The sequence below is a fragment of the Stigmatopora argus genome, chromosome 18 (genome assembly GCF_051989625.1).
Source record: "Stigmatopora argus isolate UIUO_Sarg chromosome 18, RoL_Sarg_1.0, whole genome shotgun sequence".
NCBI lineage: Eukaryota > Metazoa > Chordata > Actinopteri > Syngnathiformes > Syngnathidae > Stigmatopora > Stigmatopora argus.
In genome coordinates this window covers 3,682,163-3,704,174 of record NC_135404.1, presented here as the reverse complement: position 1 = coordinate 3,704,174, position 22,012 = coordinate 3,682,163, and the positions used below count along the sequence as shown (strand labels likewise).

General features: G+C 39.5%; 2 protein-coding genes across 8 annotated transcripts in view; one reads left to right on the top strand and one right to left on the bottom strand.

Moving 5' to 3' along the window:
* Window positions 1-313: 313 nt before the first annotated feature.
* Window positions 314-9,416, bottom strand: dhrs7cb (dehydrogenase/reductase (SDR family) member 7Cb). The gene is made up of 7 exons (XM_077626063.1): window positions 9,273-9,416; window positions 7,774-7,930; window positions 6,280-6,392; window positions 4,029-4,239; window positions 3,822-3,914; window positions 2,239-2,400; window positions 314-685 (listed from the first exon to the last, which is right to left on the bottom strand). Exons 2-7 carry the CDS (start codon window positions 7,925-7,927, stop codon window positions 480-482), a joined length of 939 nt encoding a protein of 312 aa, XP_077482189.1. The 5' UTR covers window positions 7,928-7,930; window positions 9,273-9,416; the 3' UTR covers window positions 314-479.
* Window positions 9,417-10,814: 1,398 nt separating this feature from the next.
* Window positions 10,815-22,012, top strand: part of mprip (myosin phosphatase Rho interacting protein) — a 48,094-nt gene continuing 36,896 nt past the window's right edge. For 3 of the 7 annotated variants that reach the window (XM_077625207.1, XM_077625203.1, XM_077625205.1), the window contains exons 1-6: window positions 10,815-11,809; window positions 17,236-17,313; window positions 17,513-17,578; window positions 20,906-21,057; window positions 21,124-21,208; window positions 21,458-21,632. In XM_077625207.1, the coding sequence (XP_077481333.1) occupies window positions 11,687-11,809; window positions 17,236-17,313; window positions 17,513-17,578; window positions 20,906-21,057; window positions 21,124-21,208; window positions 21,458-21,632 (679 nt within the window). In that variant the 5' untranslated portion in view covers window positions 10,815-11,686. The remainder of the gene's footprint in view (window positions 11,810-17,235; window positions 17,314-17,512; window positions 17,579-20,905; window positions 21,058-21,123; window positions 21,209-21,457; window positions 21,633-22,012) is intronic. The other 4 variants (XM_077625208.1, XM_077625206.1, XM_077625204.1 and 1 more) reach the window with 4 other exon arrangements.

Here is a 22,012-nt window from a genome sequence, read left to right as displayed (position 1 = left end):
CATATGTGCCCTGCGATTGGCTGGCCACCAATTCATGGTGTCCCCTGCCTCGTGCTCGTAGTTAGGTGGGATAGGCCCACCCAGGACACTTGTGAGCATAACCAGTTCACAAAATTAATGAATACATTTTAATTGTTCTTGTACTAATTTTCAATGAAAATGTTATAATGTAGTTATGGCCCAACCCTCAGTGGAAACAAATCTGACTTATTGCTGGCAATGCAGACCAAACACTGATACCAGTCATACACATAGCTCATCCTATTCCTTTGGTGTGTTAATTGGTGCCCCAACAAATTATGAAAAGTACGTATTGCATACATCCATTTTTAATATTTGTTCAGAAGAGTGCAGTGTTCAACAATTTCTCAAATGATCTTTTTCCAATAATCATGATCAACTTAAAATTCAGTCGGAAAAAAAAACAGAAACAACCATGCTTCATTGTTCCTTTTGTGGTTTTCCTTTGCTCTCAGTTACTACATCTGCTCGGCTAAGACAGAGTCTTTCACTCCAGCACCCAGTACAGCAAATAGGAAAGAGGGTAAGAAAGCTCGGAGGTAGACTGCCACTCTGGGGATGGGGTGGGCCAGCACAACCTCCTTCCTCTTCCTGTTCACTGTTTGCATAATCTCATTGGCCAGGACTGCAGGATTCACCCCGTAGGTCAGCTGGCTTGCAACAACTAGATGGAATGGAAAAAAACCTTAAAATACATTTTGCATTTGGAAATAATTAAGTATCACTATGTACTACAGATCAGTGTTACCCAACAGTTTTTTGTTAGCTGCGACAAACTTTTTGCATTGCAAAAATCTCAAGGCACACCACCATCTGAAATTCTAATTAAACTGTTATCACCTGTATTTATAATATGAATTCTCATCAAAGTTTTATTAACACAAATCAAAGAAACATATAAAAAATATTTGAATAACTAATTGTTCACATTGACTTTATGTTCCCAAACGTTTAGGTTCGGGGAACACAAACAACTTCCGTTTCACGTGATGTAAAAATAAGTGATCTACCAATTTTATTCTCGGAATTTAATGTCCAGTTCACGTAACATTAAAAATAAGCAATAAAACACATTTAATCTTGTAATATTACAATATGGAGATATTGTTCATCATATTTCAATTTTTCATCTTACAATTTTCTCTTAGAATATTGCAATGTATGAATGCTCATCTCATTTTCTGAGCCGCTTTATCCTCACTAGGGTCGCGGTGGGTGCTGGAGCCTATCCCAGCTGACTTCAGGCCAGAGGCGGGGGACACCCTGAATTGGTGGCCAGCCAATCACAGGGCACAAGGAGACAAACCACCATTCACACTTACACTCATACCTAGGGGCAATTTAGTGTGTCCAATCAGCCTACCATGCATGTCTTTGGAATGTGGGAGGAAACCAGAGTATTCAGAGAAAACCCACGCAGGAAGAACATGCAAACTCCACAAAGGTGGACTGACCTGAATTTGAACCCTGGGTCCCCCAATGTGAGGCCGACCCGCTAACCACTCATCCGCTGGGCCACCTCGATGTATGAATTCTTGGCAGGTAATTTCCTGCGGCACAACTGACCATAGGCGGCCTGGCGGTTGAGTGTTTAGCGCATCGGCCTCACAGCTCTGGGGTCCTGGGTTCAGGTCGGTCCACCTGTGTGGAGTTTACATGTTCTCCCCAGGCCTGAATGGGTTTCCTTCGGGTACTCCAGTTTCCCCCCCTCATTCCAAAAACATCCATCCAAAGTCTGTCGAGTGAACGTCAACACTACCATTTAGATGACAGAACATACTACAGTAATCCCTCAAATATCGCAACTTTTGCGGCTTTGTGGATTTTTTAATTTTCTTATTTTTTTAAGTTCAGAAAAATGTTAAAATCCATGCTGAAACTCGTAAGCGGAAGCCAATCCCCTGTCTTCTGCTTGCTACTAGGACTCAGCACTGAAGGTAAAAAAAAGGAAGGTAGCTATAATAGAGGTGCTCCTACTTCGTGGTTTTTCGTTTATCGCGACCATGTCTAGTCTACATTAATCGCGTTATTCCAGGGATTGGATAACTTTATTCATCCCGTATTCGGGAAATTTCGTTGTCACAGTAGCAAGAGGGTGAGGATGCAGGAATAGGAAAGGCATTTTAGACATAAATATTATGTCTCTATGTATATAAATATAAAACAAAACAAAAATTACTTTACTGTCATCACATAGCGCCCACTTTTTTTACTCACACGAAGCCAAGCTGTTCACTTTGGAGTCGGGCTTCTCGGAAGATGGAGTAACATTGGCATCGATGAAAGTGTGACTGACAGTGCTCACAGTGATCCCATACTCCTCTAACTCAGCCCGGAGGCAGTCAAAGAAGGCCTGCACCGCATGCTTAGAAGCAGCATCTAATTGGTACAAACAAAAACACATTCATTGATTCTTCACTTGTAGCATGCAACAACTCAAGTTACAACTATTTTGCCAAGGCTGTTTCTTTCCAAATCATACTTCAATTTATCCCCAAAGGACTGGCATTCATTCTCTGACAGTTGTGAAAAGCAAAGCTTGTTTTTTTTACAATTATTCATTGGACCCAAATGGAGGAAAACAGGCAGACACAGGGAGGGAGGGTGCACTAATGAAAATTTAATAACATAGAACGTTCTCAAAAACAACAAAGACTTCAAAACCAGAGAAAGTGACAAACTAAGGATTGAAACAAACAAACCAAACCTTATATAGAAGACACGAAGAGTACTGGGAGTCTGGGAGACATACATGAACACTAGGCACGGGAGAAAACCAGACAATCTGACAAGGACTGACAAATACACTGGGTTTAAATAGACAGAAGGGTTGAGGAGACAATCAAAAACACCTGGGTCACACGAAAGGCAGCGAGCAGGACAGGAATAACCGGGACAGGTCACACAAGGGGAAGAGAAAAAAACAGAAGCAATCCCTAACAATACCAGTTTTACTTTGTTTAAATTAAAATGAAATGACAATAATTTGCCGTGCTGTATGTTGGGTTTATTCTGGGATGTTACTATATGTTCATTAAGCATTTAATAGGTAATGAAGTTATAATTTAATTTGTGAGGACACTTTCCCCCCACAGCTGCTTTGGAGGTCAGTTAATTGTTTTCAGGACTATTGACTGAACAGGACACCATGTTCCAGGCCAAGACTGTTGATCTGAGTTGGCAATGAAGATCTACAAGGGACTCTTAAATTGCTTTGACTTGGATTCCGGCAGAAGGCGATAATCGAATCAACTTCCGAAAATACTCGCATTATTGTTTAAAAATACGGTCGCTCTGTTTACCTTATAAAGAAATTATTATGCTTATTCGTGCAAATTCTTACGCAGTTGTTTTGGTTTCTGATCCGCTCGGGTCACCTTGTATGCTTGTGCAAATTCTTACGCAGGTGTTTTTGGTTTTCGATCTAATATGAGCAGTTGTTTTTTGACCTTAATGGTGTTATTCGGTTAGCTTATGCAATTGTTTGAATCAGATTACCTCAAATGTTTTGATTATGCGCCGACTAAATTGACAGAGGAAGATGCCGTTTCTTTAGAATCGTCCTGGACGAGGGCAAGTTGGGAGTGATTTTCCTTGCTAGTTGTAGCCAGAGTATGTTAATGATGTCTCCCTGTTTTGATTAAAGTGTATTAATAATAAATCTATTACTGTATTTTCGTCTTTGTATTGATGTGTCAGAACTTACAAGACTGAATCCCCAGCTACCAAAAGCACAGCCCACCATATGGCAGAAGCCTACATTATATCATATACAGTAGGTTGCAAGTGTTTCAACTCACAGGAGCTTCTGAAGGGGACAGCCAGTCTACCTTGAATGCTGTTGACCAAAATGATTTGTCCTGATCTTCTAGGAATCATAGTAGGAAGAATACCTGCAAGAGTATTAAATAAAATGAAATTTTAAAAAGATCAATGAGAAGATCTCCGCAATTCACTTTGCAGTAAGCAATTTGGTATTGAAATTCTCCAGGATATATGCACCCCACCTTTGGTCAAGGTTGTTGGGCCAAAGTAATTGATATCCATGATGTTTTTGTCAAGTTCCAGGGACACACTTTGCACTGGAGCCTTGAGTTTCATGCTGCTGTTACAAATTAATACATCCACACACCCATAACAGTCCACAACTTCAGCCGAAACGTCCTCCAGGCTTTCCATGTCACTAAAGTCCAGAATTACTAGTTTGGGAGCAAATGTCTGTAAAAAAACAAAAACAAAAAGATACTAAATAGTAGTTATACTTGATATACTGTCCTAGGGTGTTTACTGTCAGCATGTCAAATACCTGTGCCACCTTAAATCTAAACATTCAATAATTCCTTTTCTGTACCGCTCATTCTCACAAGGGTAGTGGGGGGTGTTGAGCCTAACTATGAGCACCAGGCAGGGGACACCCCGGATTGGTGGCCAGTAGATCACAGAGCACAAGAAGATGGACAGCCATTCACGCTTACAGTCATACATAGGGGCAATTTAGAGTGTTCAACCAACCTACCTTGCATGTTTTTTGGAATGTGGGAGGAAACCGGGGTACCCGGAGAATGCAAGCATGGGGGAAACATGCAAACTACATACAGGAAGGTCCCGATCTGAGATCAAACCCTCGATCTTAGGACTGTGAGGCTGATACACTAACCACTTTTCACCAGGCTGGTATTAACTCTAAACAGAAGAGAGAAAATAAACGTTGACACACAAAACACAATGATTTGAGCCTTACACAATAACATTTATTTTGACATACATCTCTGTCTCTCTCTGCCTCGGTCTCTCTCTGTCTGTCACTCAGTCTCTCTCTGCCTCTGTCTCTCTGTCTCTGTCTCACTCTCTCTGTCTCTTTCTCTCTCTCTCTCTCTCTCTCTCTCTCTCTCTCTCTCTCTCTCTCTCTCTCGCTGTCTTTTAGTCTCTCTCTCTCTCTCTCTCTCTCTCTCTCTCTGTCTTTTTGTCTGTCTCTCTGTCTCTCTCTGTCTCTCTCTGTCCCTCTCTGTCTCGCTCTGTCTCTCTATGTCTGTCTCTCTCAGTCTCTCTGTCTCGCTCTGTCTCGCTCTGTCTCGCTCTGTCTCTCTCTCGCTCTCTCTCTCTCTGTGTCTCTCTCTGTCTGTCTCTCTCTGTCTTTCTCTGTCTCTCTCTGTCTCTCTCTGTCTCTCTCTGTCTTTCTCTGTCTCTCTCTGTCTCTCTCTGTCTCTCTCTGTCTCTCTCTGTCTCTCTCTGTCTCTCTCTCTGTCTCTCTCTCTGTCTCTCTCTGTCTCTCTCTGTCTCTCTCTGTCTCTCTCTGTCTCTCTCTGTCTCTCTCTGTCTCTCTCTGTCTCTCCCTCTCTGTCTCTGTCTCTGTCTCTCTCTCTCTCTCTCTCTCTCTCTCTCTCTCTCTCTCTCTCTCTCTCCCTCTCTGTCTGTCTCTCTCTCTGTCTCTATCTGTCTCTGTCTCTCTCTGCCTATGTCTCTCTCTCTGTCTCTCTCTCTGTCTCTATCTGTCTCTATCTGTCTCTCTGTCTCTGTCTCTCTCTGCATATGTCTCTCTCTGTGTGTCTCTCTCTCTGTCTCTATCCGTCTCTATCTGTCTCTCTGTCTCTATCCGTCTCTATCTGTCTCTCTGTCTCTGTCTCTCTCTGCCTCTACTCGAAGTTCAAAGTGTATCCCGCCTGCTGCCCATAGTTACCTGGAATAGGCTTCAACATCATCATGATCCTCGTGAGGATAAAAAGTAGTGAATAATAAGTAACGTCATTAATGAATGAATGAATGAATGAAGATTAGATTATATAGTTCACAAAACACTGAGACCATAAATTATACTTTATCATTTATACGGAAGTGTCTAGAGTGCAACATGTGGGTGTATATGAAGTGAAATGTAAAAAAAACTTGGAGGAAAAAGTATATAACTTTCAAGCAAACCGAATCAAATTTTTGTGACCATTGTTTATGAAACATCTGTTATGTAGGTCCGTGCAAATGATACTGTACATAAAGGACAGCTTGCTGTCGCAGAGGATGTCCTGCTATTGTGTTATTCAGAGTAGGAAGTGGTGATTGGGGAAATGGGGAAAGAGGGGGGAATATGATGAAAACAAGGACACAACCCATTTGGCTGAAGTTATTGTTGCTTGAATCCTCAACTTGAATGTTATTACCTGTATCCTTCAACCCCAAATTTCCAACATGAGATCAAATGTGTTGCATCAGCTAGGAATCACACAAAAATTGACCGGAATCAAATCAGAAATCTATTTGCCTCACCTCACTAGGGTCAGCATCATTTGTCAATGAGTCGTACAGAGACTCCAGTTTATCCCAGTTGGTTCCACACAGGATGAGCCTGGCCCCGCCTTTATGGAAGAGATGAGCACACTCTGGAAAACAACAGGCAGGGTTGACAAAGATAAATATTTAAGAGTCAATGGTTTTGAGATGGTAAGAGTCATGTATGTCGGTTAAATTCCAATTAAATATGTAGTTGCCCTTAATGTGAACTTTGTGTTAATAAAAGTAGTGGAAAACTCCTTGATTTGAAGATATCAGCAAAGCATTGTATACAAGGTGATGAGGGTTTGACATTTGCGCCTCACAATTCTGAGATCAAGAGTTCAATCTCAAGCTACGGCCGTCCTGTGTGGAGTTGGCATGTTCTCCTTGTTTGTGAATGTGTTTTCTCCGGGTACTTCAATTTCCTCCCACATTCCAAAAACATGTATGGTAGGATGATTCAATTGTCCATATGTGTTTGCATCAGTGGCGGGCCGTCAGGGCCTTCAAGGCCTTCTCTGCTGGCCTAAGAAATATCTGAATCATATATTATATTTTGTCCATCAATACTTATTAAATAATTCAAAATTGTCTGCTAGCTTCCTTTCATTGCTTTTCCCCCTGGTTGCACTGCTTCCTGAAGTGTGTTTTCATATTGAAGCATTTAACCAATCACATTTCAGCCATTATTTGTTGCCAGGGTCAAAAATCTGCCACAAGGCCTTCACAATCAGTTCTGCGGGCTCTACTGCATTAAACAAGCGTCGATAAGACTGTTGCTTTAACCAATCAGATTTCGAGTTGGCAACACCACAATGCCTTGTCGCAGGCGTAGGGATATGTCATTGCCTTCTCGCAGGCGTAGGGATACGTCATCGCTTTCACCAACTATGATTGGCCAGTGATTGGCCAGAGCTACCAAACTGTATCTGGAGCAAGCTGCACAAGCAAATATATTGTTGTGTTGATTTAAAGCCATTTTCAAGACGGACTATGCCAGAAATACGACAGGACAGGATCGACTTTCAGCATTAGCTTCGATGGCGATAGAAAAGAAGGAAGAAAGAAAGGAGGATGGATATTGTGTAAAGTTAAAAATTATTTTTGATGAGTAAAATATGGCTATATTCCTAAATAATATTTCAATTGTGGGCCAAGTTCTGATATCTGAAAAGCTCCAGTGCAGTCGAGGTTTTATAGCCATAAAATAGTTTTTGAGGGTTGGATTGATTCGTTGAAGGCGCTACGAGAAAATTCACGGACCGCCACTGGTTTGCATGTATGTCTGGCAACCAATTCAGGGTGACCCCCACCTACAGGGAAAAGATCCAGCACCCACTTGACCCACATGAGGATAACCACTGTTGAAATTGGACGGATAAGTTAAAGCATTGAATTATACGTATTATTTGGAGAACACAATTCTCATAAATAACAATGACATAAAACACACAAACTAGAACTTTTTATATAATGACATTTTTTTACCAGTTCCTACACCAGACACGGCATCTGTAATCACCACAACTTGGTTCCGTACTAAAGACTTAGCCATGAAATGCATGACCTCATTGTAGATGTAGTATATCCCTGCCGCGATAACAATCAGCAGGGGCAATACCATCACAGAAGGTAGAGCCATAGTCTGAAAAAGAGGGAGGAGGTCACACTGTAAGAATAAAACAAGTGCTGACAAAAGAGTTATCCAGTTTAGTCTTCTAAAGTGTGACTGTTGGTTATCTACCGTACACTAACGACAGTTGATGGACACACAAAATTCCAAGGACAGTGTCTAAAAGTTAAGTGTGAAAAGCATGTGCATATGATTCTCCATCATTTCGGCCAACAGTATTTGTGTTTGGTAATGGCTATATCATATTTTACCTAGGTCGTGAGATAATTATGGATTATTTTTCATCAACAATTGCTATGAGAATACAGTAGTAAGGGTCTCTAATGATCAATATATAGTAAATGATGTCTATAACTGCATGATCAATCGGTCAGAAGCACTCATTCCAAATGGTCAGCTCTTGGCAAAGTGTTTGAACTTGTTAAGAGATCATGATACACATGCAGTGGAGCACTGTTAGATTAAAGGAGTCATGGATAAGAAGTTCATTTCAATTTTCCATTAAGTTTTCATTTCTTTTCAAGAGATATTAAAGTAATGTGTTTTTGGAAAATAGTTCTAACACTCTTCTCAATGGTTAAATCGAGATTTTCTCATTTAAATCGATGTTGAAAAAGGTGCGATAGTCTTGACAATAAATATTTTCCTGCACCTCTCAACTTGGATATTTTTATTTTATTTTATTTATGTTTTAGAGGGAGCTTGGCTTTTTTAATCTTTGTGTGAACCTACCTTGCTATAAATATTCTTTGTTCGTGCACCAACTTAACGATGGTGCAGTTTGAAACCCTTCTGTTTGAGGACTGTAGCATGTATTCTGTTAATTTTTTTTAATGTTGTAGACTGGACATGCTATTGCTACTGTTAATGTGTAGTTTGTTATAATATACTCTGTCTTTTCATATTGTAATGCAAGAATCGTATGATAACAAAGCTTGATAACAGCTAAATATATTCTAGACAAGCTGTTGCTCCAGTGCTTTGTGCTGCACCCCAACTTAAATACTGTTATTAGATATCTCATGATCACTTAGCGGAATAACATAGTTGTCTCAATTCACTAATTAGACATGCTTTAGATTTTTCACACACGTAACATTGAATTCATGATAACCTCAACTTTCCTTATTTGGACTTCCACATGATTGGATGTGGATGGGTTAGGCAGTTTGTGAAGCTCAAGTATAAGCACTCTAAAAACCCAGCCCACATACATACACAGACACACACACACACACACACACACACACACACACACACACACAAACACGCGCGCACACGCACACACACACGCACACACACACGCACAAACACGCGCGCACACGCACACACACGCACACACACGTACACACACCTGTAATCCTTGTTATTCTTGGTTCACTCACAGTACAGTACAAGAAGATTATCCTTGATTAGGCCTGATGGCAGTTTTTTCCAGATTCGGTTAGGTAACAGCAACCTTTCTCCTCACTCCACAGCCACCATCCATTCATGCCGCCCTGCTTTTCTTTCTGAGCCTCTGGTGTACAGTGGAACCTGTTGCTTTTAATAGCCATTGGTGGTGTCAGCCATGAATACTCAGATATGGTGCACAGTAGCTATCTGAAGTATGCTGCCTTGTTGCCAGCATTAAGGCAGTTCCCTTCTGTAGCTGAGGACACGAATAGATTGGAGCTGTTTTCAAATGATCCAGACATTTGCATAATGAATAGTTCTTGAATGGTTTTAAAATAGGAATACTACTGATTAAGATATAGATGGATGTCTGTATAGAAAAACTCTTTTATATCTATAATATGTTTATGATTTATACTAATATGTTTATAATACATACATGTTTTTGGGCTGTGGGACTAAACCAGAGTACTTCAGAAAACCCACGTAAGGCCGGGGAGAACATGGAAACTCCACACAGTGAGGACCCACCTGGTATCAAACCCTCGACTCTAGAACTGTGAGACCGACGCACCACTACCCTCAACCCCAGAACTGTGAGAACGACGTGCCGCTCTCCGGAATTAATAAATGAATATATGGTGGTTTATTGCTATATACTAGATGGGGGAGGGAGATAGAAATTCATTTAATTGATTCATCGTCAATACCGCAGATCTACATAAGAGTTGCTGGGGTTGCTAGGTCCTATCCCAGCTGACTTCGGGCAAAAGGCAGACTACACCCTGGACTGGTCGCCAGTCAGCCGTAGGGCACACAGAGAGACAAACGACCATCCGCACTCAGAATCATAACCCCACCAGCGAGAATCGATTCCGCGCCTGCCCGCACCGAAGTCAGGCGAGTAAACCTCTACAGTCTACAGTCAGGCGGCGGCTGGTGGTAGAAATTAATTTCTTAAATTACTATTGAGCTTTTGGATGTAATTTAAACACAATTAAAGCACACTTAATAGAGTATGATTTACTTATGGAAGGCTTTTTCTTCAGCGCAGTGAGAATAAGAGATGATGAAAAGATATGGATACATGATAATATATAATACAATATAATAAAATATAATATAATGTAATGTAATATAATATAAATTACATATAACAAATATAACAATAGAATATAAAATTAAATACATATAATATAATAGAAATTACATATAATAAATATAACAATAGAATATAAAATAAAATACATATAATATAAATTACATATAATAAATATAACAATAGAATATAAAATAAAATACATATAATAAATATAACAATATAATATAAAATAAAATACATATAATAAATATAACAATATAATATAAATAAAATACATATAATAAATATAACAATAGAATACAAACAAAATAATATGATATCCCAATATAATTGTTACTCAATGACGATGCTGTACTATGTTACGTCTCTGGATGGCGACATTGGGACAATCTCGCGAGATCTCCTGGCATTCCAGGCTTTTGAGCCATGTTGCTCTATCTCAACCCCCTCACTCCCTTTGGGAAAGAAGAAAATAAACCCATTTGTGCTAGCCAAGCTAGTTAGGGAATCATTCCTAAAACACTTGTTTTCCGACCAGTAACTAGCTGCGCGCTGTTGTTTTTGCATGTCGACATTTTTTTTTTATATTGAAAAGTAAAGGCGTCGGACTGTTTGATGTTTGTGAACATGTCTTTTTTTAATCCATAGTGAAAACGCCGAACGGGACGTTATCTCTTTAGCATTAGCGTATCTGCAAGCAAGCTGGCTGGCTAGCCGTTAGCTTAGCAAGGCAGATCTGGATGAACTTCGCATGGACCAACGCCTGCAACTGGGATAATAACCTGCGGTTCAACCACAAGGCTTTTTTAAATCTACGTATTAACGCTCAAGTTTTGTGTTGCCCGTTGCACGTGATCTCGCACAGGTCTAATGGCTAGACCAGTGTTCTAACTTCGTTTTTGTGGTTTACGCCATCACATTATTGATCTGGGGACCCTCTGGCGAGCTAACAGGATATTAGCCCCTCTATCGCTCGGCTTTGTGGTCGTGAGTCATTGACTGGCAAACATTCATCGCTGATTGAGTGATGATCAGGGTGGCTTGATGGCACCTATTTTTTCAGGGGAAAGGGAATTGGGTACGAGCAAACTAGCAGAGAACATTTTAATAACAACTATTTAGAATTAAAAGGCCGGTCATTGTTTTTGGAAAACGCATGGGAGCATCGGGTCGTTTCCGAAATTGGAGTAGAAAAGAGAGAAGTAAACAGCAGGATTACAATTACACTGCTGATTAAAGTCACCCACAGAAGATCGGACAGATCAACAGCGATGTCTACCGCTAAAGAAAATTCCTGTAGGAAATTCCAGGCGAACTTTTTCAACAAAAGCAAATGTCAGAACTGCTTCAAACCTCGGGAGTTGCATCTTTTGACGGATCAGGATTTAACACAGGTATGAGTTCGTTTAGATTATTTCGAACCTTTTTAATTCAACATTGTCGTCTGTGCTAATTTAAAGAATTTGACATTTACTTTTACTGCTTTTCTAACGAACCAGTCAAAATGTTTTTCTTCATATATGTTGTTTCTCGTTGCATGGATTGATATACAGTATTTTTCCAATATTGCTAAATAAATTTAATGCCGATTCCAAATGTTGAACTGCACTGTCTTTGCATTTGGTGTAGTGAAAAATTGTCAAGTAACACATGAATGAAAATCTAAAAGCATGTATTCTATTTCTCCTAATACGTGGAGGGTATGGAGGTAGAGTTGGTTGCTATCAGCTCGGTACGTGTCATTACAATAAGATGATCATTCTTAAATCTGCAAGCTAACTGGAGGGAAAGAAGCAACAATTTTAGTTGGGGCAAATACAGACATCAGTAAAGGTGTCTTGAGTCGTTCATTCACTCCGTGATCATTAGTTTTCGGCTGTGGTGTGTCTTGTATTTGATCCCAGATGATGAAGCCGTAGAAAATGGGCTTTTGACATGACTTACTGCTAGGGTGTTCAAACTTTTTTGCTTCAAGATCTACTTTTCAAGGAGTTAACCTTCCACGATCTATCTTTTTTACAGGCCACTGACATAGCTCAGCAATTATGTAATGATATACCTTGCATTAGACGCTACGCTATCAACATATATGGGAGCGGCAGGGAACGGGGGTGAAAATCCACTCGATTCACGCTAAATCTTACTGCACACATGCCAAATTCATAAGAGCCTAGCTAAGGAAATAGACAGAGGGGAGGGATCAAAATGTTATTGTCGTGCCATCTACCAATAGTACCTTGGCGATCTACCAATTGTTCCTTGGCGATCTACGTAATGGGCACCCCAGGTGTACACCAACTACTGCTCATAGTTAGTGGGGGTGGGCTCCAGCACCCACACGATTCTCATGAGGATAAGTGGCACAGAAGATGAGTGAATGATTGACATTTTATGGTGTGGACAATTTAAAAAATGGACCAGGTAGCCTATGGGGCTGAAAAAGTCAATTGCACATTTGTGCAATTCACATAGTGCAGATTTAGTGAACTGCTAAAAGATTCACTACTGCTAATTTGGTCCATTGGCAACATGATTGAGTATAAAAAGAGCTTCTCAGAGTGGCCCCTCAATTGCTCCATTACTCTGCAGAAAGATAATGGAGCAATCATTCCCATAGGGTGTTTCCCTGAGACAAAAATGCAAAGATCTTGACGTTATCATCACCTACAGTGCATAACTTAATCCGAAGATTCAGAAAATTCCCTCTCAAGACCAAATAGTGCCGGTGTTGTTCGATGAATCATGGTACAAAGTTCTTTATGAAAAAATGGGATGACATGACATCAGAACCAGAGAGGACAAGCCAAGGTATTAGATTTTAGAAGCCTGCATCTGTGACAATCTGTGGTATAGGGATTGAATGAGGGTATGTGGCATGGGAAACTTGCCCGTGTGTAAAAAAAATACTGTCAATGCAGTATTTTTGATTCAGGTTATAGAACAGGGGTGGACAAACCGGTCCTCAAGGGCCTTAGTGGGTCCTGGTCTTTGCTCCAACCAATCCAGCACAAACAGTTTAACCAATGAGGAAACAATATGTACCTGACTGCAATCCACTGAATGCACTTCTAAGAAACCAGATTGGTAAAAAAACAAAACAAAAACTGTCCTGATGGTTTGGAAATAAAACCCGCACCCACTGTTGCCCTTTGTGGAATAGTTTGCCCAACCCTGTTCTAGAACAATAAATGCTCCCATCCAGAGAAGACCTTGAATTTTTCAACATGACCATGCCAGACCAGCACACAGAATTAAGTCATTGAATTGGTGTTTTCACACGTCACATCATCTCCCCAAGGAGGACAGTGTATTGTAGTCTGGTGGCACCCTAGGCCTTTATGATCCTCAGTAACAATATACCAAGAAAAGAAACTCTGACACCACAACACCTGACATGAGGCAAATATTTATACCAAGACTAACCAAATTTAAATGTGTTTATTAGAACACCCTACAACTACTCATGATCTTTAAACTAAAGACCTTTTGACAAAACTTTTTACAGCCTGCTGGCCGTTTCTCTGTAGCATGCCACATGCCTCTGAAAAATAAAGTATTTATTCTGTGCAAGCAATACAGGTTTATAGCTTTCAATTTGAAAATCTGAAGGGATCTGCATGTGCTCACATGCACAGCATTTGCCCGAAGGGAAAAGGCAGGCTGTATTAAAATTTTTAGACCATATTACTAAAAAGTTAATACCGAATTTTTCATTATCAACAAGGCTCTTACCGTGTGCCTCGTTTGCTGTCTTCATTGACTATAAATTTGATTCGCCAGTGAATCACCAAACTCTAGGAAAAAATGTAATACAATTAGGTTTTTATTTTTCGAAAAGTAATGTGTCACACTGCTTGTTAATAGAAAAATAATTATTGCAGTACAGCTAGTTACACCCAACACTGGTGATCTTACAGGTTAAAACAGGTTTCAGAATGGGAAACTTTCAAACTAAATCTATCCTGAGGTCGTACGATATCGTCTGTATGTAGGAAGACATTTGCATACCTGTGCAAAGGTTCACTATCTGCTCCATCTAAACAAATAACATTGCAATGACCTATACTGGTATTGGAAAACTGAGAATTTTCTCTTGAAAGTCCTTAAAAGTTTTTTTTGGATGTCATGAAAAAGATGTATCAACCTTTCCTGTTTACTGTTCGCAGGCAGACCTCAATTTTGAGCCAAAATTGCCCAAAGCAGAGACCTGTTAATATTAATGACTGGTGTTAACACACTGGGCTTTTTAACACGTTTTATTCTTTAGGCAACTACAGGCATTTTTTGGAAGAATATAAATTTTGGAGCCGTACCCATGCATTTTACTGCTGATCGTGCATAATTTTCAGCTTGGCTTGCATGACGCTTATGTAATGACATACTGACATTTTATGGTGAACCAGTGACGTCGCTCCAACTTAGCCCCATTTGAAAAACCAAACCGGTTTAAAGAATCACAGGATTCAAATCGACAAAGAACAAGCACTGAACGGATACCTTTTTCTTTTGTAGGAAAGTCGTGTACAAAGGATGAGCACTGAAAATGGAAAAGATAAAATTTTAAATTAAATAATATCTGGCAGAATGCTAGAAACAAAGGTGAACTGTCGGCTGCACCCTGGAGAAGTTCTTATATTACAGCTGACGTAAGAGACTGAGTTAAATACTTTGTAAGGCATCCATCCTTTTCTCTTTGTCACTATTTTTCTAACTTGGCAGCCCATGTTTGGATTAGGTTGCGGGATCACACTGCCACCACAAAGAGATGGGGCGGGTGGGGTGTGCTGGCGGCTGGACAGTGATGGAGTTGTTTTAAGCCGACATATACGTGGGAGGGGTGGTAAAGGCCAAGAGGGATGCAATGGGATTAAATGAGTGGGAGCTGGCGTCACATGGAGGGGAAGTAAGTGTGGGTTTAGGAAATGGAAGTAGAGGTCTTAGAGCTTGCTTTTCAACTTAGGTTATGAGATACTGACCCCAGTGAACTATTATGGAATAAATAAATAAAAAAAATATTTCATTGTTGGGGCTTACTCAGAGTAATGAAGGTATGTTTTTCTGTGTTTGGCTGTTATCGCCAACTGTTTTTAATGCTAAGATTTGAGTTGCACACTAGTGTTGATAAGTATTGGTATTGGGGCTGAACATGGTCTATTTTGTTTTTGATTTATGTAAAGAACTTTATGAAGCAAGAAAAGTCCTACATAATTTATGGTTTGGTTTGATTTATTGATTCATTTCTACACTGTTAGATGTCATAGCTGTGATTCCAAATATCACATGCTCCCTATAATCACACATTGGTTTATTGAGTTAAACAAGCTTAAACATGAATTGGACGGGAGAAAAAAAATCCTGCTTAGCTATTGCATGCCCGTAGTGTATGAATAAAAGCTTATAACCATTATCCAAGAATAAAATGAACTACTGTATTTTCTTGCATATTAGCTGCCTCCGCATATGAGCCGTACCCGATTCACAATTTTCACCTCCATATTCATGGTTTCAATAGGGAGTACAAATGTTAGTTTGAAGTAGAGCTGGCAAATGAAACGATAATGATAATTATCCTGAAATAATTTTTGTCAACGATAATATAAAATAGTTTCGATAAAAAATTGATAATTTAAAACTGTAATTACACCACCCGACCACAACTGAGAACGGGGGCGCTGTCGTGAGATGAACGCTAGTTCCAGACCAACAGTCAGGAGAAGACGATGACAAGGAAACATGGTTTTAGCATGTTAGCAATAGAGGCTAACACGGAGCATGAACGCAAAAGGACAATAACATGGCCAAAACAAGCGATTATGAGATGCAAGACAACACCGAGCCGACCCACTAAAAGATCCAAGTGAATTCTCCCTGGCCTTTTTTTTTAAATGCCTCGTAAATACCTGAGCACACAGAGCAGCCTTATTGAAAATGTCCTTAACCCACTCATTTATATCAAGATGTATCTATGGCGTAAATCCATCATGATGCTGGTTCATTTCATCCAGCCGCTACACCTCGGACCGCTTCACCTCATGAGAATTTTGAAAAATGTATTTGCATCACGAGCTCTTTCACGCATATCCTCCTTATCTATTTATTTCTCAAAATGAGACCCGGAGTCTTATGTCTTTTCAGGATAGAACTTGGTTTACGAACACGCCACAACACGCATCTCCAGAGACGTGCGTTCACTTCCTGTGTCTCCAGTCTCCATTTTAACTGCACAGCAGAGTCCATTAACATTAAAATCGTTCCTACCAGCTGAATTATGTACAAAACAACACCACAGTGTATATTCATTTATGTCGCAATTGTGTTCTACTCATTTACCATATCGAGGAATGTCAATATTTAGGAGGCATTGTCAATGGCGACTCAAAAAAAATACGCAAAAATGACTCCCAACAAAAGAGAAAATGGGAAGACTCAATTATCAGGGATGCAAGAGATATTTTTTATTTATTTTCTTTGAATATCACCAGTGTCCCTAACTCCGGTCCTCGTTTGTTCTAGTGTTACTGATAATTTTATTTATTTTCTTTGAATGTCACCAGTGTGCCTAACTCCGGTCCTCGTTTGTTCTAGTGTTACTGAACAAAGAAGTGTCCTTAACATTTCATCAAACTGAGTTGATCACACTGGTTTGTGTGGCTTTCAAATACACTACTAGTGCCAAGGCAACATCTGGAGTCCAAAAGGCTTCTCTCATATTTATGCTCTCTTTCGTTCTTCCATCCCCCCAGCTTAATAAACTCTTAACAAGTTTTAATCATTACCTAAATAGCTCTTGTTCTTTTCTCTTGCTCTGCCATTTTTACAGGCTAAACCAATTTATGGTGGATGGTTATGCTTGGCCCCTGAGGGGACTGACTTTGACAATCCTATGCAGCGATCACGGGTAAGTGCTTTGGTCATATTAGAATGATATATTGAAGTAATTTATCTCAGGCCGGTTTTCCGTAATGTATGCATTGAAACGGTAATTAAAGTTTCATATGGTTCTAATCATTTCACTAGACTCGATGCCCTACCTTTTACATTTATACATGTCAGTTTCCTTGTTTTGGATAATGTTCTAATTTTTCCCCCCTAAACAGAAATGGCAGCGAAGATTTTTTGTTCTGTACGAGCATGGTTGTCTTCGTTTTGCCCTTGATGAATCAGTAAGTACCATTCATTTTGCACTATAACGTGCCCCGACGATAAACTGCATCACCCCAATTAAATAAAATTTAAGAAAAATTACACGTCACACTTGAACATAAGGCACAAGTGTCCACGTTTTAATGCAGGATATTTAGAAAGATGTTATACAAAAGATTTGACCGATCAAAAAATCAATGCAATTTGTTTTGTCCTTCTCATCCATATCTAAGCAGAACACAGGGCTTCCGAACTGTCTCACAGTGCCACTTACTTTTAATTTTGTTCCATGAGGTTTTTATTTTAACTGATACTGGTTTGTCGTAGCTTGTTTAACTCGTAGCACAGTGGGCATAGTTATAGGAGTGACTTCTCCCTTGTCGGTAATTAAACTTTTGCATCATTTTGCGGATTAAAAGTCCAGGGAATAGATGACATCACCTGTTATTCTTTTCCCATTAGATAGCGGGATATGAACTGCACCAATCAACGCTGTAAGAACTGGGGTCTTTTCACAATTGATAGAATGGAAGATGTTCTTGTGTTGAAAGCAGCATTCCTCCCCTAATGCCCTTATTTGGTAACTTTTGGGAGCACACAGCTCCAGGATCAGAGAGTACGAGAAAATGGGGAGTTGTAACCCGTAAAGACCACTGAAGAAAACATTAGTTATGCCTCAGACTCAGACATTCCTCACATGGCCTGCCACAGCAAGCAGCTCAGCTCAGATGCTAGTCTTGTAGTACAACAAAAATTTTAAGGATATGGTAAGTATACATGTAATTTACACATTCGGCAAAACAAAGAATGCCATACATGGATTTTTCCTGGGAGAGTGAGATTTTGTCTTTGAAGAATTTAAGACAGGTAAAACTTTTTTATTTAAAGGCAAATATATATGAATTAACATCAAAGGTGATTATTTCTTCAGTGTCTTCATTCACCTTACAAAATCCTTACAAAACAATTCAAGCAAAGCAAAAAGGCAACCTTCTGTCTGACCAATGAACCCCCAGGTGTCTTAAAATTTTGACATTACCGCAGAGACTGTCTTCAAACAAAAATATTCCTTATTTATTGTTTTATTTTTTTAATGTTTTTTTTTTAAATGTCAAAATGCATGACTTTCTCCTAATTTTCTGTCCTAAACACTTTTTTGAAATCAAATTATTGTTACAAAAGGGGAAGTTGCGCCGACGTCAGCAAATACTCCGGGAGCATGCACCCTTACTGCTAGACAGGTCCGCAGGTGTGTTGGCTTGGTGTAAGTAAGTACTAGCACTTAATGTGAACCAAGACCTGTGACATTCACTCCCCACCATTAGATCTTCATTCTTCTCCTTCCCTTTGAGTGGCTAAAATGGGGCTACCAGGTTGCCTTTATATACGTGCTGGATTAGATGTACAAATCGCCAACAATGTTTTTAATCAATTTTGCTGTCAAAATCACGATCACGCTTAAAAATATCCGTTTACATGTTTGGACTACTATTTACGGTTTCACCACTGAATGCGTCAAATGTGCCTTTATGTTTAATAGCCATTTGTAGTGTAATCATTGCCTACAGATATATTATGGTGCTTTTCGGAAAGTTAGAAGTTATTTTTTCATAAATAGGTAAGGAGTGATGGCAAACAGTGACTCTCCAGTTCTCTCGCTTGCTTGCGTCCCTGCGTAATTGGCACAGGATTTTTGTCAAGGACTCGTATTTCAAACCAATGTGCCTCCATCGAACGCAACATATTTGAAATAGATATATTTGCTATCGTCCATAGTTTATCTGCAAAACATTATCACTTGCGAACATTTTGAAAACCTGTCCGCCATTGTTGTTGCGACCTTATAGGTCGCGTGATCTTCTTTGAAGCTGAAATCTCATTGTCGTGATCTTGTCATCTGCACATTCTTGTTTTCACGCAGCATTGCATTTACGTGTTGTGATCAGTAGGGAAGGCTTTAAAAAATGCCTCCTAATAAGAGTGCTATCGTTATGTTCAAAACATCAAATCAGCAGTTTATTTTTTTAAGTATAGGTAGTAACAAGTCAGATAATACGAAATCAAGTAACAATGAGCCAGAAAGTAAAAAAGTACAACCAAATGTGTTTGAAGAAGCATATTGAAGGTAAACCAACAAAGAAACCCAGTAAAAAACAGCAAAATGTTTAGTAAGTTATATCCATGGTTGTTATAAGAAGATACTGATGATGGGCGCAACATGAAAAAGAATGGAACGCATAAATCTGCAAATGCAAATTTGTGCTGCACCATATTTTAAAATCTTTAGTTTGTTTTTACTCATGTCTTCTAAATGGTGTTTGACCCATCAACTCACATTTTTCTCCAAAACGCTTCTCTTGGGACCCATAAATTTTTAATGTTGCGAGTCCTGGGGGCCCAACAGTTTTCATAGGTAAAATGAGCACTGACCTACTAACAGATACTTACATTTTCATGGTCTAAATATATGAGAAATTGGCTTTTATTGTGATATATACATACACGTTGTCGGGAAAATGTTGGTGTGGCATGAGACATTATTACTTAACAGTGCATATAGAATTAATTGTACCACCACAATGAAGGGTTCCAAACCTTTGACTGTTCCTTTCAAATGTAGGAAATTCTTCCGTTGTGTAGGAACTCCGAAGAACTGATGTGTAATGCCATATTTGGCTGCCCCAGGGGATTTCAGACAGATCTTAAAAAAGCTTGATCTGTGTTCAGTGGCCTTAAAAGGAGCTGCAAAGCGCCCCAGCACCTGTTTTAGTAGTGTAGCAGCCATTACCCAACAAAGGCTGATAAGAGAGCCATGGGATTTAGAGCAGACTCAATAGTTTTGTCTTATCATTAAAACTACTACATTTACTGGTACAAAAATAGAGGTCAAACCACTTGCTAGTTAATTTACTCCCTTTTTGTTGAGGAGTATAGGGGCTTCCATGCTTTAGATTTGTAAAGGATATACCTGACATATATTCACACAGACGATACAGCCCCCCCAACACACGCGCTCATACTTTGCCCACTCTTTGTTTGTGCAGTAACTGAAATGAATTGTCCGGGTATTATGTCAAACAACTGTTGATAAGAGAATTGATGAGTCAATGAATGTGATCTGCTCGTGAAAATATAAATACTGATGCAATAGGTTTGCTGTGAAACATTCTGTGGCAAATGATACTGGTGTTATCACTTTTGTTGGCCAGTCACCAATCTCTGTTCTATTTCTTCATTCAACTATTGCCATATTTGTTCATGTTTTCTTTTTTGGGGAATCCACCCTAGTTGTCATTCTTTTTTGGCTTACTAAGGAGTCACAATTTGCCTTGTTTATTCTCCTTTAGCCAAGTACTCTGCCTCAGGGCACAGTGAACATGAATGCATGTACTGATGTCATCGATGCAGAACCAAAAACTGGCCAAAAAAACTCCTTGTGCATAATCACCCCTGAACAGGAGTACTTCATCAGAGGAGAGAATAAAGAGATCATTAATGGGTATGTTGCCTTTATTTCTATGTTTAGTGATGAAGTTTAAAAGCACAGTTATCAATTTTCATTCAGGTGGACTGAGCAGCTGGTTGTTTATCCCCGCACCAATAAACAGAACCAGAAGAAGAAACGTAAAGTAGAGCCTACAACCTCCCAGGTAGGTTTCCTCACACTGTAATAATCAGTCAAATGATATCAATCTAAACTTTTATGTAGCACTTTTATGTAGCACTTTTCATGCATAGGTTATGTAGCACAAAAAGTACTGCACAGAGTAAAACAGCTCAAATGTTAAAAGCATACAGTAATACAGTTCATTTTTTGACTGAAGCACAGCTGATTTTGTGGTTATGGTGCCTTCATTTCCATAATAATGCTTTACATACCCTTGCCTACCTCCACACAGGAGCCAGGGCCAGCCAAAGTAGCTGTGACTGGCTCGGGTATCCCCGAGGCAGAGAAAGTTCTAGACTCCAGTTCAATCATCTGGCAGGAAGAGCTGAACCAAAGAGAGGCTGAAGGAGGTACAGTTTGGGCCCCTCCCGAGCTGCCTGTAGGATCCCCGCTTCCACACCCATCAGGCAAAAATAATAAAACACTTTTTTTATTTTTTTATTTTAATAACCATATCTACCCATCAAGTAACCACTTTTGGTTAATTGTGTTAGTATTTTTGCAGGATTGCACAAAAATCACTCTAAATGTAACACACACTTGGAACAGTAGGAACTTGCATTTACAAACAGTGAAGGCAATGGGATTATTTTGCAGCTGACCGAAAACTTTTGGCCTTGGCATAAAATGATATTGAGATAAATATCTATTTAATATAATGAGGTATCGCCATATATAATGGTAATAATTTTAGGAATATATTCATAATATTTGGGGATTGCTGCTCATGAAAATGAATTTCTCATGACCGATACTGTTGTGTGTGTGTGTTTTCCAATAAAGGCCA

Excerpts from the sequence above, each read along its gene's own strand:
- dhrs7cb (XM_077626063.1), bottom strand. The coding sequence starts at position 7,927 with ATGGCTCTACCTTCTGTGATGGTATTGCCCCTGCTGATTGTTATCGCG. Across the intron at positions 6,393-7,773 it reads CGTGTCTGGTGTAGGAACTG|AGTGTGCTCATCTCTTCCAT; the intron begins GTAAAAAAATGT and ends GTTGTTTTCCAG. Across the intron at positions 686-2,238 it reads AGTGAACAGCTTGGCTTCGT|TTGTTGCAAGCCAGCTGACC; the intron begins GTGAGTAAAAAA and ends CATTCCATCTAG.